Source organism: Nannobrachium achirus (genome assembly GCF_963921795.1).
Source record: "Nannobrachium achirus genome assembly, chromosome: 11".
Classification (NCBI taxonomy): domain Eukaryota; kingdom Metazoa; phylum Chordata; class Actinopteri; order Myctophiformes; family Myctophidae; genus Nannobrachium; species Nannobrachium achirus.
In genome coordinates, this window is record NC_137820.1 from 697510 (window position 1) to 712500 (window position 14991).

General features: G+C 41.4%; 1 protein-coding gene across 1 annotated transcript in view; it reads right to left on the reverse strand.

Moving 5' to 3' along the window:
* Positions 1-5691: 5691 nt before the first annotated feature.
* Positions 5692-14991, reverse strand: part of tjp1b (tight junction protein 1b) — a gene marked incomplete at both ends in the record, with an annotated part of 186756 nt that continues 177456 nt past the window's right edge. Inside the window, 4 exons of the mRNA XM_080736219.1 lie at positions 5692-5786; positions 9838-9981; positions 12903-13120; positions 13684-14089. Coding sequence (XP_080592345.1) covers positions 5692-5786; positions 9838-9981; positions 12903-13120; positions 13684-14089 — 863 coding nt within the window. The remainder of the gene's footprint in view (positions 5787-9837; positions 9982-12902; positions 13121-13683; positions 14090-14991) is intronic.

The window sequence follows — 14991 nt, forward strand, 5'->3', positions numbered from 1 at the left end:
AAAATAAACTAATTAGGGTCCTGCTTAACCTTCCCTATCAGACTCACCTCACCGCTACTCACCAGTTAAGAGTGGGGTGGCTCAGAGTAGATGACAGAGTACAGCAACTTGCAATGGGCCTGGTGTACAAGATACACTACACCACTATGATACCCAAGTACCTGTCAAAATACTTTATAAACTTTAAGGATGTCCATAATTACAACACCAGAGGCAGCGCCACAGATCACTTCCAACCCAGAGTCAAAACCAACAAAGGGTCAAACTCGTTTTTCTGCTATACCACCAAAATGTGGAAAGCCTTACCGAAGGCCATAAAGGAGTGTGGATCACTAGCATCCTTTAAAATTGCCCTGAAAAACCACTTACAGGCAGCAGCCGTTCGCAACTGGTAAAAAAAACGAACCTAGCCCAACCCTACCCTCCCCTGCCCCTTCTTTGTATATTAGCTGGGAGGGAATCCGTCAAAAAACATCAACTTTGGGCACTTGGTGACAAGTTTTTGATTTTTGGTATGGTGTTAGGTATTGTTATAAGGTTTACAAAAACCATCGCAAACAAGTTGGGCTCGCCCCCTAGTGGTCTGTTTGCGATGAATCAAATATTCGATACATCAGTATATGGTTGAAACCCCAAATAATTGATAAAAGAGATTTTTCAATGGATTACTATTGGGTATGATAAACAACATACTAAAACATCTGGAAAAAATAACTACCGGAAAGGCACCATTTTCAAGATGGCGTCCACGATGGCTGCCGGGAGCTGAAAATGCCTATAAACTGGGTTTTAATGTGTAAAAATTCATAATAAATCTGCACTTGGTGAAGAGTTTTAGATTTTTGGTACGGTGTTAGGTATGGGTATAAGGTTTTCAAAAACCATCGCAAACAAGTTGGGCTCGCCCCCTAGTGGTCTGTTTGCAATGAATACAATAGTAGATCTGTCAGTATATGGTTGAAACCCCAAATAATTGATAAAACAGATTTTCAATGGATTCTGTTACTATTGGGTATAATAAACAACATACTAAAAGTTTATGAAAAAATAACTACCTGAAAGCCATCATTTTCAAGATGGCGTCCACGATGGCTGCCGGGAGCTAAAAATGCCTATTTAATGTGTAAAAATTCATATAAAATATGCACTTGGTAACTAGCTTTTACATTTTTACATGGTGTTAGGTATGGGTATAAGGTTTTCAAAAACTATCGCAAACAAGTTGGGCTCACCCCCTAGTGGTCTACAATATACTGACCTATCTAATATTTGATTCATTGCAAACAGACCACTAGGGGGCGAGCCCAACTTGTTTGCGATGGTTTTTGAAAACCTTATACCCATACCTAACACCATGCCAAAATTCAAAAAGTCTTCACCAAGTGCATATTTTATATGAATTTTTACACATTAAATAGGCATTTTTAGCTCCCGGCAGTCATCGTGGACGCCATCTTGAAAATGATGGCTTTCAGGTAGTTATTTTTTCATAAACTTTTAGTATGTTGTTTATCATACCCAATAGTAACAGAATCCATTGAAAATCTGTTTTATCAATTATTTGGGGTTTCAACCATATACTGACAGATCTACTATTGTATTCATTGCAAACAGACCACTAGGGGGCAAGCCCAACTTGTTTGCGATGGTTTTTGAAAACCTTATACCCATACACCATACCAAAAATCTAAAACTCTTCACCAAGTGCAGATTTATTATGAATTTTTACACATTAAAACCCAGTTTATAGGCATTTTCAGCTCCTGGCAGCCATCGTGGACGCCATCTTGAAAATGGTGCCTTTCCGGTAGATATTTTTTCCGGAATTTTTAGTATGTTGTTTATCATACCCAATATTAACAGAATCCATTGAAAAATCTCTTTCATCAATTATTTTGGGTTTGAACCATATACTGATGATTTTATTCATCGCAAACAGACCACTAGGGGGCGAGCCCAATTTGTTTGCGATGGTTTTTGAAAACCTTATACCCATACCTAACACCATACCAAAAATCAAAAACTTGTCACCAAGTGCCCAATATTTACGAATTCCCTCCCAGCTATATACTGTTTGTTTAGACTTACTGTTTTCTTTTTTCTTTTTCTTTACATATCTACTGCATAGTATACTGTGTTCTATCTGTCTGTCATTCAATGTTATATGAGATACTTAAATGGTTTCCTGTGGAAATAAGCTTAGTCTTTTCATGGATCTCCTTTTAGTAGACCTTGTACCAGTGAACTGTCATGAAACTGTACCTTTTCCTATGCAAACTTCTAATAAAGTCTTCAATCAATCAATCAATCAATGATAATCTTTGTGTCTCCATAGGGAACAAAGCAGGCTCTTTGTGTCTCCATAGGGAACAAAGCAGGCTCTTTGTGTCTCCATAGGGAACAAAGCAGACTCTTTGTGTCTCCATAGGGAACAAAGCAGACTCTTTGTGTCTCCTTAAGGAACCACTTCATCAAATTGTTGGCTTAAAAATGCGAGAAATGTATACATTATAAAAAAAAGACAATCCATGAATTCATTGATTGTCTTTGAGATTTGCTTCAAATATTAAGTGTGTTTCATATAAAAATATTATCATTATTATTTAACAGGATATGAATGAATAATAATAATAATAATATGCATAATTAATATTAATGCATAAACATCACACTGCATAATTAATATTAATGAATAAACATCACACTGCATAATTACTTTAAAAATGAATTTTATTTATTAATACAGTGCTATAATCGGAAATGTGTTGCAAAATAAAAATAAACGTTGTTTGGAGGAGGGGGGGGGGGGGGAATAAATAAAAACAATGTGAGCCAAACAGGAACTAAACGTTGTTGGATCCAAGCAGTCGTCATATCAAAAGAAAACGGTGTCTTGGTGTGCCAGAATAATAAATGGTCTATTAAACGGTGTCTTGGTGTGCCAGAATAATAAATGGTCTATTAAACGGTGTCTTGGTGTGCCAGAATAATAAATGGTCTATTTTAGTACAAAAATACATTTCAGGGCACAACAATACAGCATCCAGTATCACAAATGAAGTCAGGAGAGACAAGTCTTTTAAAACCATTTAAAACCAAGCACTTTCATAATGTATTATTTTTTATTTATTTCTGTAAATAAGAATAAAAAGTTGTATGTTTTTTTTGTTTTGTTTTTTGTCTTTTCTCCTTCTGTTAAAAACGCCTTCGATTTGCGTCTAATATTAATAATATAAGAATAATAACAATATTAATAATATAATAATAATATAATATAATAATATTATTAATAATATTTTATTGGTAGAAAAAGTTGGATGATTTCTTTTTTTCCTGCTTATGTTTTACTCTTGGTTTTAACAGCAGGAAACAGCGCCTCCTAGTGGTCCTTCCTGCCATCAGGTAAACAAAGCAACACATGATTTTGATTGGCTCTCATCGACGATGTCGTCTAAAACAGTGGTTCTCAATATGTGGGTCAGGACCCCCAGGGGGTCCCCAGATGATTAACTTAATGTTGCAACATTGTTTTCTCTCTCAACAGTAAACAAACCAACACAAGGTTTAAGTGTATAGAGGGTATCTGCACATTTCTAAAGTGACAATTTAAGGACTTTTTAACACCTCTAAAAAGACAAATTAGTCAAATTGGCAAATATTCGAGGCAGAAACTGTGAAAATAGCATATAGCAACATTTATAAATCTCAACCTTTAGAGCTCGTCAGGGTGGGGGCGGGGGGGGGGGGGGGGTCCCCAGTTAAAATATGATTCTTTTGGGTGTCGCGGCCTGAAAAGGTTGAGAACCACTGGCCTAAAAGATAAACTATTTTTCATGTTTTTTCACCCACTTTCCAACCATCACTCATCACTTGCTATGGCCAGTAGCAGCCGTGTCCCAAAGACAGATGACACACTAGTCTACCGCAGGCGGTCACCGGCTGTTAAAACTCACCGTTAGATCCATTACTCTGGGATTAAACCACGATACAAACATAGGCTAACTGTGTATCTCCATTATTATGTCTCTCTCTTTTTTTAAACAAACATTTTTCCTCTCTTTTATACAAAATAACAAAGATTTACAAAAGTTAATTTACAGAGAACCAAGGCCATATGCTAGCATTATGTACAGCGTTATGTGGCTAGCGTTATGCTAGCACTTTGCTAGCAGTATGTACAGTGTTATGTAGCTAGCATTATGCTAGCATTATGTACAGAGTTAATGTGACTAGCATTATGCTAGCTTTATGCTAGCAGTATGTACAGCGTTATGTAGCTAGCGCTATGCTAGCATTATGTACAGCGTTACGTAGCTAGCGTTATGCTAGCGGTATATGTACAGCCCGTCCTCGCACTCCAGATGCATAGCAGTAAAAACAAAGCATTCTCCTGGCGTTTGTGCAACAAACGTCTTGAAATAAACAATCTCCTTTTCTCCTTTTTTTCTCCTTTCTTTCTTTCTTTTCTATACGTTGCACTGAAAGGTGAATCTGCTGATATCATAACTCGTTATTTATTATAATAATTATATCATTTATAAGGCATCACTGCTTGCAGTGGGCGGGGCTGAACTTACATGACCTGAGTCATCGCATGCATAGATTCATAACATCTATCTACATTCATAGATAGACAGCAGGAGCTTGTAGAAACCAAGTCAGTATTATTATTAGATCTATAGGATTTAAACAGAGCTACAAAACATCACTTCTAGAGACACACACACACACACACACACACACACACACACACACAGACAGACAGACAGACAGACAGACAGACAGACAGACAGACAGACAGACAGACAGACAGACAGACAGACAGACAGACAGAGCCCATTTGGAATAAACAGGCTGATGCTATAATACTTAACCTTCATTCAGAATAATAGCTTATTAGATTTATTAATCTAATACTTATAACCTTCATTCAGAATAATAGTTTATCAGATTTATAAATCTTCTCCCTTCAGGAAACCGTTAAAGTTTTGCATATAATTATAGCAACTTCTCTATATGTGGGAGTGCACTACGAGTATGAAAACAAGACATTGCAATTATAAATTAATTTCCTAATATGTTTCCCCCATTTTGACTTTCTTTTTTTTTCTTTATAAAATTATCTAGAAATGTCAAAATGAGATTATTCAGTCTGCTCATGCATTCCAACAACACTTCCATCATATTTATATATATATATATATATATATATATATATATATATATATATATATAATTTTTGTTTGTTTTTAGTTTTTAGTTTTTTTTTCCTTTTTTTTGCAAGACATGAAAGCACCAAATAAAAATACTGTTCAGAGCCTTCAGTTCTGAACAGTTCAGTTCGGTCCATTAGGGTAGTCTGGTCCGGTCCAGTGCTTCAATGTGAGCAGGTTCGGTCCTGTCTTTTCATGCAGTCCGGTCCAGTGCGGTCCGCTCCAGTGTAGTCCGGTCCAGTGTAGTCCGGTCCGGTCTGGTTCCAGTAAACACCAGAGGAAACAGACAGGAACATTCAGTAACAGACCAGCTGTCTTCACACTGTCCTCTTCAGCAGTGGACTTTATTCACGTTGTCGTCTTCAGCAGTCGTTTTCAGTAGTGGACTTTATTAACGTTGTCGTCTTTAGAAGTGGACTTTATGGAGGCTGTGGTCTTCAGTATTGACTCTGTGGTCTTCAGCAGTGTACTGTTAGGATCAGAAGTGGTCGATCAGCACGGACACACAGTTGGCTCCCACCAGGTAGTTTGGGTCTCCAGGAAGAGACTTGTTCTGCCAGGTCTTGGGGTCGCCTGCAGAACCAGAACCACACTGTTAAAAACCTTCACTAAAACCTCACCCTGCAGTCACAACCACAACACACTTAAAAACCTTCACTAAAACCTCACCCTGCAGTCACAACCACAACACACTTAAAAACATTCACTAACAAAACACACTGTTAGATCCATCATTCCCTAACCCAACCCTAACACACTGTTACATCCATCATTCACTAACCCTGCAGTCACAACCAGAACCAGAACCACACTGTTAAAAACCTTCACTGACCCTCACCCTGCAGTCACAACCACAACACACTGTTAGATCCATCCACTAAAACACATTGACAAACTAACTAACTGAATAACTAAATAAAGCTCAGCGTTAGTTTATGCAGGACACAGGAGTCTGGCCCCGCCCTGCTGTGATCAGCTGTCAGGAAGCTCCTTTCCTATTCCTCATTCACTGATCTGCTGGTCATGACGTCACACTGTCATCATCCAATCATCCAATATGATATATGATCTATCATACAGGTATGAACATACCTGTATGATATATGATCTATCATACAGGTACGCACTGCTATGTTTACTTATGTTTTATCATACAGGTATGCATTGCTATGTTTACTTAAGTTTTGCTTAAAGTTCCCTGATTTTGCTTAGCAAGCAAGCATGTACAAAACTCAGGCAACATTTCCGAACGCGGAGCCCTTTAACACCAAGTCTAACTGTATTCCATTCGTTGCAATGAATTGTTAAACTAACTAAACTAACTAAGCTAACTAACAGGTTCATCCTATCATTCACTAACATCCTCCTATCAATAAACATCATCCTAGAGATGTGCCATTCCCAGCAAGCAAGGTCAGGACCTGGACCAATCAGTGATGTCTCCACGGTCAGGACCTGGACCAATCAGTGATGTCTCCACAGTCAGGACCTGGACCAATCAGTGATGTCTCCACAGTCAGGACCTGGACCAATCAGTGACGTCTCCATTGGGTCCAGATCAAGTCAAACCATGACTAGTCAGATCTGGCCGAGAATATCACCTGATTTCAACCAACATAAATTCTGCCAACGGAAACGGACGTCCTGGATTAATCAGAGAGGGTCCGACCGAGGCCAGATAAAGATACTGTATGTCCCAGAATATAACCTTACATGCTCATATTTCAACTAACATTACAAACAATAACAATAATCCTATAGTCCATATGACGTCCTGGTAATGACCTCAAGATCATCCCCATATGGGCTGTGATCTGGCCCCCATATGGTCCCCATCTGGTCCCCATATGGGCTGTGATCTGGCCCCCATCTGGTCCCCATATGGGCTGTGATCTGGCCCCCATATGGTCCCCATAAGGGCTGTGAACTGGCCCAGTTCTGAACGTTGGAGTCGTCATTTGGCTTGCAGGATTTCAACTCTTCAGTTTTTACTGCTCTTTTCCTGAACATTTCCTACAAAGGCATAGTTTCCACAGGATTCGTTTCCCTGTTTTGCCTTCCTATTGGTTATGGAGAATGAAACCACTCCATTGGTTAATAGTTACAGAAAATGAAACCACTCCATTGGTTAATGGTTATAGAAAATGAAACCACTCCATTGGTTAATGGTTATGGAGAATGAAACCACTCCATTGGTTAATGGTTATGGAGAATGAAACCACTCCATTGGTTAATGGTTATGGAGAATGAAACCACTCCATTGGTTAATGGTTATAGAAAATGAAACCACTCCATTCCCATTAAAAAGCACAATCCACCTTCATAGGTAGTTTTCAACGTCATAGTGAGGTCATAACAATAGCTGATCTACTAATCTAATATTATGTATTATTATCACAGATGAAACATAAGAATATAAGGACGGTGTACACACACACACACACACACACACACACACACACACACACACACACACACACACACACACACACACATAACATGGAGTTTACGGCAAATTCACACCAGCAGTGTTTATTTATTCTATTTATTTATTTCTAAAAATCTAAAACTAAATATATTGTCTATGTTGTCAACAAATTAAACACACAATGTCAGGGAGGGACAACTTAGTCTAGAGGAGAAGAGATCCAGTAGAACTAAGACTAGTGGAGAAGAGATCCAGTAGAACTAAGACTGGCAGAGAAGAGATCCAGTAGAACTAAGACTAGTGGAGAAGAGATCCAGTAGAACTAAGACTAGCGGAGAAGAGATCCAGTAGAACTAAGACTGGCGGAGAAGAGATCCAGTAGAACTAAGACTAGTGGAGAAGAGATCCAGTAGAACTAAGACTAGTGAAGAAGAGATCCAGTAGAACTAAGTCTAGCGGAGAAGAAATCCAGTAGAACTAAGACTAGAGGAGAAGAGATCCAGTAGAACTAAGACTAGTGGAGAAGAGATCCAGTAGAACTAAGACTAGTGGAGAAGAGATCCAGTAGAACTAAGACTAGTGGAGAAGAGATCCAGTAGAACTAAGACTAGCGGAGAAGAGATCCAGTAGAACTAAGACTAGAGGAGAAGAGATCCAGTAGAACTAAGACTAGCGGAGAAGAGATCCAGTAGAACTAAGTCTAGTAGAGAAGAGATCCAGTAGAACTAAGACTAGAGGAGAAGAGATCCAGTAGAACTAAGTCTAGTAGAGAAGAGATCCAGTAGAACTAAGACTAGAGGAGAAGAGATCCAGTAGAACTAAGACTAGTGGAGAAGAGATCCAGTAGAACTAAGACTAGTGGAGAAGAGATCCAGTAGAACTAAGACTAGAGGAGAAGAGATCCAGTAGAACTAAGACTAGTGGAGAAGAGATCCAGTAGAACTAAGACTAGTGGAGAAGAGATCCAGTAGAACTAAGACTAGAGGAGAAGAGATCCAGTAGAACTAAGACTAGAGGAGAAGAGATCCAGTAGAACTGAGACTAGTGGAGAAGAGATCCAGTAGAACTAAGACTAGAGGAGAAGAGATCCAGTAGAACTAAGACTAGTGGAGAAGAGATCCAGTAGAACTAAGACTAGTGGAGAAGAGATCCAGTAGAACTAAGACTAGCGGAGAAGAGATCCAGTAGAACTAAGACTAGTCAGTTAATGTGTTATTGGGCTTGGGTGTTGCGCTCTGAAAATAGCGGATCTACAAGCTCACACCTTAGTGAGCTTGTAGATCAGATATTTCCAGCACACAACCAAGTGCCTAAATGACTAAAATATGACTAAAACTAAATGACATTTTATTCAAAAGACTATGACTAAAACTATATGACATTTTATTCAAAAGACTATGACTAAAACTAAATCAAAATCTGCAGTCAAAATGAACACTGGCAAGGTGTCCACAGGAACAGAGCGTAATCCTGAGAGCATTGAATCAACGCTGACCAACAACAACATGGCCGTCGTCTGACCTAAGATGCCATTAATAATAATAATAATCATTATCATAATCATTTATTCAAATGTCTGTCATTTGTCTGTTTTTTTGTCTGTTTTTGCATTTAACCCATTAAGGCCGGGAACACATTTTCTTTTAGTACGTAGCAATTTCCTTTTTGAAAAAGATATTTGAAGTTTTTCTGAATTCAATGAAAGCCAAAAGTGTAAGCTATCAAATAGTTTTGGAATTTTGTTTCTAGCTTTCCAGAAAAACAGGGGTTTTAAGGCTTTTTTCAAATGGGACTTTAATAGGCCTATCTTATTGCTGCAGTCTTGCAGCAGCAGAAACACGACGCTGCCGGTGTGAATTGGTCGTGAAAATATCAACAGGTGTGAAAGTGAAAACAGGAGACGGGGGTCATCAACACGATACATTTTTACATAACTTTATAATGTTCTCATTTGGATCAGAAGAGCCAATAACTGAAGGTCAAATCTCCAGGCTTTCTTCACACTATGGTTGACACTGATTTACCACGGCACTGTGTGTGACACCTTTAGGAACAACATGTCCACCACGAGCCAGCATGGTGATGACCCCTGGGGTGAGGGGGGGGGGGGGGGGGGGGGGGGGGGCAGGAGGGACAGCGGGGACAGTGAGGACAGAGAGGACAGAGAGGACAGTGAGGACAGAGAGGACAGCGTACCCGACGTGGAGTCGGAGGATTTTAGAGCAAAAGACCAACCATCGGGGGTCATGGAGGCGCAGTGAGGAAGACGCAGCTCCACCGGCTTCAGGAACTTCAGGCCATGTGGACCACACATCACCAGAGGAGACAGGAGGGTTTCACCTAGAGAGAGAGAGAGAGAGACATTACCATGACATTACCAGAGAGAGAGAGAGAGAGAGAGAGAGAGAGAGAGAGAGAGATAGAGAGAGAGAGAGAGAGAGAGAGAGAGAGAGAGAGAGAGAGAGGACATCACCAGAGGACTCAGGATGGTTTCATCAGACTGACATCACGCCCTCCTTAAAGAGTCATGAAACACAAAATCACTTTTTCTATTATTATATCAATGAATCACTTGTGATAGGGAGCAGTGATATGGTTCAATTTGCCCATAGGCTTGTGGATCAGAGCCATCTCACTGTCCCTCCTCTGTACATGTCCAAACCATCTCACTATCCCTCCTCTGTACATGTCCAAACCATCTCACTATCCTCCTCTGTACATGTCCAAACCATCTCACTGTCCTCCTCTGTACATGTCCAAACCATCTCACTGTCCCTCCTCTGTACATGTCCAACCATCTCACTGTCCCTCCTCTGTACATGTCCAACCCATCTCACTGTCCTCCTCTGTACATGTCCAAACCATCTCACTATCCTCCTCTGTACATGTCCAAACCATCTCACTGTCCCTCCTCTGTACATGTCCAAACCATCTCACTATCCTCCTCTGTACATGTCCAACCATCTCACTGTCCCTCCTCTGTACATGTCCAAACCATCTCACTGTCCTCCTCTGTACATGTCCAAACCATCTCACTATCCTCCTCTGTACATGTCCAAACCATCTCACTATCCTCCTCTGTACATGTCCAAACCATCTCACTGTACCTCCTCTGTACATGTCCAACCATCTCACTATCCTCCTCTGTACATGTCCAAACCATCTCACTATCCTCCTCTGTACATGTCCAAACCATCTCACTGTCCCTCCTCTGTACATGTCCAAACCATCTCACTATCCTCCTCTGTACATGTCCAAACCATCTCACTATCCTCCTCTGTACATGTCCAACCATCTCACTGTCCCTCCTCTGTACATGTCCAAACCATCTCACTGTCCCTCCTCTGTACATGTCCAAACCATCTCACTGTCCTCCTCTGTACATGTCCAAACCATCTCACTATCCTCCTCTGTACATGTCCAAACCATCTTACTATCCTCCTCTGTACATGTCCAAACCATCTCACTATCCTCCTCTGTACATGTCCAAACCATCTCACTGTACCTCCTCTGCATGTCCAACCATCTCACTATCCTCCTCTGTACATGTCCAAACCATCTCACTGTCCCTCCTCTGTACATGTCCAAACCATCTCACTGTCCCTCCTCTGTACATGTCCAACCATCTCACTATCCTCCTCTGTACATGTCCAAACCATCTCACTATCCCTCCTCTATACATGTCCGAAACATAACAGAAACACACTAGCACAGACAGAGTCATTCTAATGAACTTTAGTCCCATTGGAAACAACAAAAACACACAAGCACAGACAGAGTCATTCTAATGAACTGTAGTCCCATTGGAAACATAACAGAACACACTAGCACAGACAGTCATTCTAATGAACTGTAGTCCCATTGGAAACATAGCGGAAACACACTAGCACAGACAGAGTCATTCTAATGAACTGTAGTCCCATTGGAAACATAACGGAAACACACTAGCACAGACATAGTCATTCTAATGAACTGTAGTCCCATTGGAAACATAACAGAAACACACTAGCACAGACAGAGTCATTCTAATGAACTGTAGTTCCACTGGAAACAACAGAAACACACTAGCACAGACAGAGTCATTCTAATGAACTGTAGTCCCATTGGAAACATAACAGAAACACACTAGCACAGACAGAGTCATTCTAATGAACTGTAGTCCCATTGGAAACATAGCAGAAACACACTAGCACAGACAGAGTCATTCTAATGAACTGTAGTCCCATTGGAAACATAACAGAAACACACTAGCACAGACAGAGTCATTATAATGAACTGTAGTCCCATTGGAAACATAACAGAAACACACTAGCACAGACAGAGTCATTCTAATGAACTGTAGTCCCATTGGAAACATAACAGAAACACACTAGCACATACAGTCATTCTAATGAACTGTAGTCCCATTGGAAACTTAACAGAAACACACTAGCACATACAGAGTCATTCTAATGAACTGTAGTCCCATTGGAAACATAACAGAACACACTAGCACATACAGAGTCATTCTAATGAACTGTAGTCCCATTGGAAACTTAACAGAAACACACTAGCACAGACAGAGTCATTCTAATGAACTGTAGTTCCACTGGAAACAACAGAAACACACTAGCACAGACAGAGTCACTCTAATGAACTGTAGTCCCATTGGAAACATAACAGAAACACACTAGCACATACAGAGTCATTCTAATGAACTGTAGTTCCACTGGAAACATAACAGAAACACACTAGCACAGACAGAGTCATTATAATGAACTGTAGTCCCATTGGAAACAACAGAAACACACTAGCACAGACAGAGTCACTCTAATGAACTGTAGTCCCATTGGAAACAGAAACACACTAGCACAGACAGTCATTCTAATGAACTGTAGTTCCACTGGAAACATAACAAACACACTAGCACAGACAGAGTCATTCTAATGAACTGTAGTCCCATTGGAAACAACAGAAGCACACTAGCACAGACAGAGTCATTGTAATCAACTGTAGTCCCATTGGAAACATAACAGAAGCACACTAGCACAGACAGAGTCATTGTAATGAACTGTAGTCCCATTGGAAACAGAAACACACTAGCACAGACAGTCATTCTAATGAACTGTAGTTCCACTGGAAACATAACAAACACACTAGCACAGACAGAGTCATTGTAATGAACTGTAGTCCCATTGGAAACAACAGAAACACACTAGCACAGACAGAGTCATTGTAATGAACAACATTGTAACCATCAGAATGGTAACAGTGTAACCAACCTTTCTCCTTGTCCAGTGGAGGCAGGATGCTGTTGTCTCTGCACACCTTGAAGTAGACCTCCTGCTCCAGGCTGTCATGTATCGCCCCCTGGGGGATGATGATGGAGACCCCCGTCTCTATGGAGCTGAGGACCCCCCCGTTGCTGTTGAAGACCCCCCGCGCCGTGGCCACCACCGTGTGCCCTTCATCCTCCTCGTCATCCTCCAACACACTGGGGCTGAACATTATTTATGTCCACATAAGAGATGCAATACAAGGACACACATATTATTGGTGAAGCAAGAATACATTCACAAAATCATGGCATATGTTTTCATGATACAATAGGCATGTCACTCAGTAATCCAAATAAGTAACAGCGTCGCCGCCATATGTGGCGGCTGCCAATTATAGCACAATACTTTGCCAGGGTCATACTGACCTGACAGTGATGGTATTGATGTTGTTGTGGTTCATATTGACCTGACAGTGTTGTGGGTCATATTGACCGGACACTGATGTGGGTCATACTGACCTGACAGTGATGGTATTGATGTTGTTGTGGGTCATATTGACCGGACAGTGATGGTGTTGATGTTGTATTGGGTCATATTGACCTGACAGTGATGTGGGTCATACTGACCTGACAGGGATGGCCTTGGTGATGGTGTTGATGTTGTTGTGGGTCATATTGACCTGACAGTGATGTGGGTCATACTGACCTGACGGGGATGGCCTTGGTGATGGTGTTGATGTTGTTGTGGGTCATATTGACCTGACAGTGATGTGGGTCATACTGACCTGACGGGGATGGCCTTGGTCATGGTGTTGATGTTGTTGTGCGTCAGGTACTTGGCTCTGTTGTCCAGGGTTCGAGTGAAGGTGTCCAGGCCGCTGTCATGCTCCTGGGGCTGGGGGGACAGGGCGGGATGCTCCTGGGGCTGGGGAGGCAGTGTGGCGTCGCTAGGCAACAGGTTGTGGTTGAACTTGGGGCTGTGGAACTTGCGCTCGAAGGGCCGTGCGGTGCTGGTGTAAGGCTTGGGGACGTATCGGCTGTACGACACCTTGGCCTCCGTGCCGTTGACGGGGGACTTGTCGGCGGCGGGGGGGAGACCCCCACCCCTGGGGGACAGGTAGCCCCCACCCTGGGGGGCGTCGTCCCTGCCGGGGGGGCGGGGCGACGTCATGGGCTCTGCTACAGAGTTCACTGTTAACACAATAATCACTTATTATAGCTAAGATATTAATATCTATCATTTATTACAGATAATATATTCATATATTATGACCGGGGGCGGCATAGCTCAGGGGTAGAGAAACTGGTATTAGAGCACGAAGGGTATAAATCCCGAAGGGTTCCCAGTTCGAATCCAGGCTCCCCCTGAGTTAATGTCGAAGGGTCCTTGGGCAAGACTCTGAACCCCTAATTGCCTCCGGTGAGTAGGTTGGTGCCTTGCATGGCTTCCTCCGCCACCGGTGTATGAATGTGTGTGTGAATGGGTGAATGTAATGCACAATCTATGTAAAGCGCTTTGGATTAAAAGCGCTATATAAATGCACCATTTACCATTTACCATTTACCATATTTGCACTTAATATCTATCATTTATTACAGCTAATATATTAACACATAGGATGGCCACGAGGTGTCTACACGCCAATCTCTTTGATGTCACTGGAGGCCCACGACGCGTTTGCCGCGTTTTACAATATCTATACTGTACTGTAGTTACTGTACTTTGCTACCGCAATGAAGGATCTACCACGGTGATCAAAAACCAACAATATGGGAAAAACACTACATTTCCCAAAATGCAGCGCGGTCTCCCTGCAGCCAATCACAAGCTGCTGCCTAACAAAGATTGTTGGATTGTATTGAGAACCCTGCACTCTCCCCCCCTCGCACGACCATATACTCTATGCGCACAACAGAAGTTTTGCCCTAGTACATTCCTCTCCTGTCTGATCTAAGTTTTTCATCACCTCCATGTTCAATAAGCGGCCTTTTCTACCGCCCGTGACAAACGCTGTGGCCCAGGTTTGGTAAAAAGTGGTCTTGACTCCTGACTGAACGAAATCATGCTTGTGAAAATAAACAGGACATCCTTG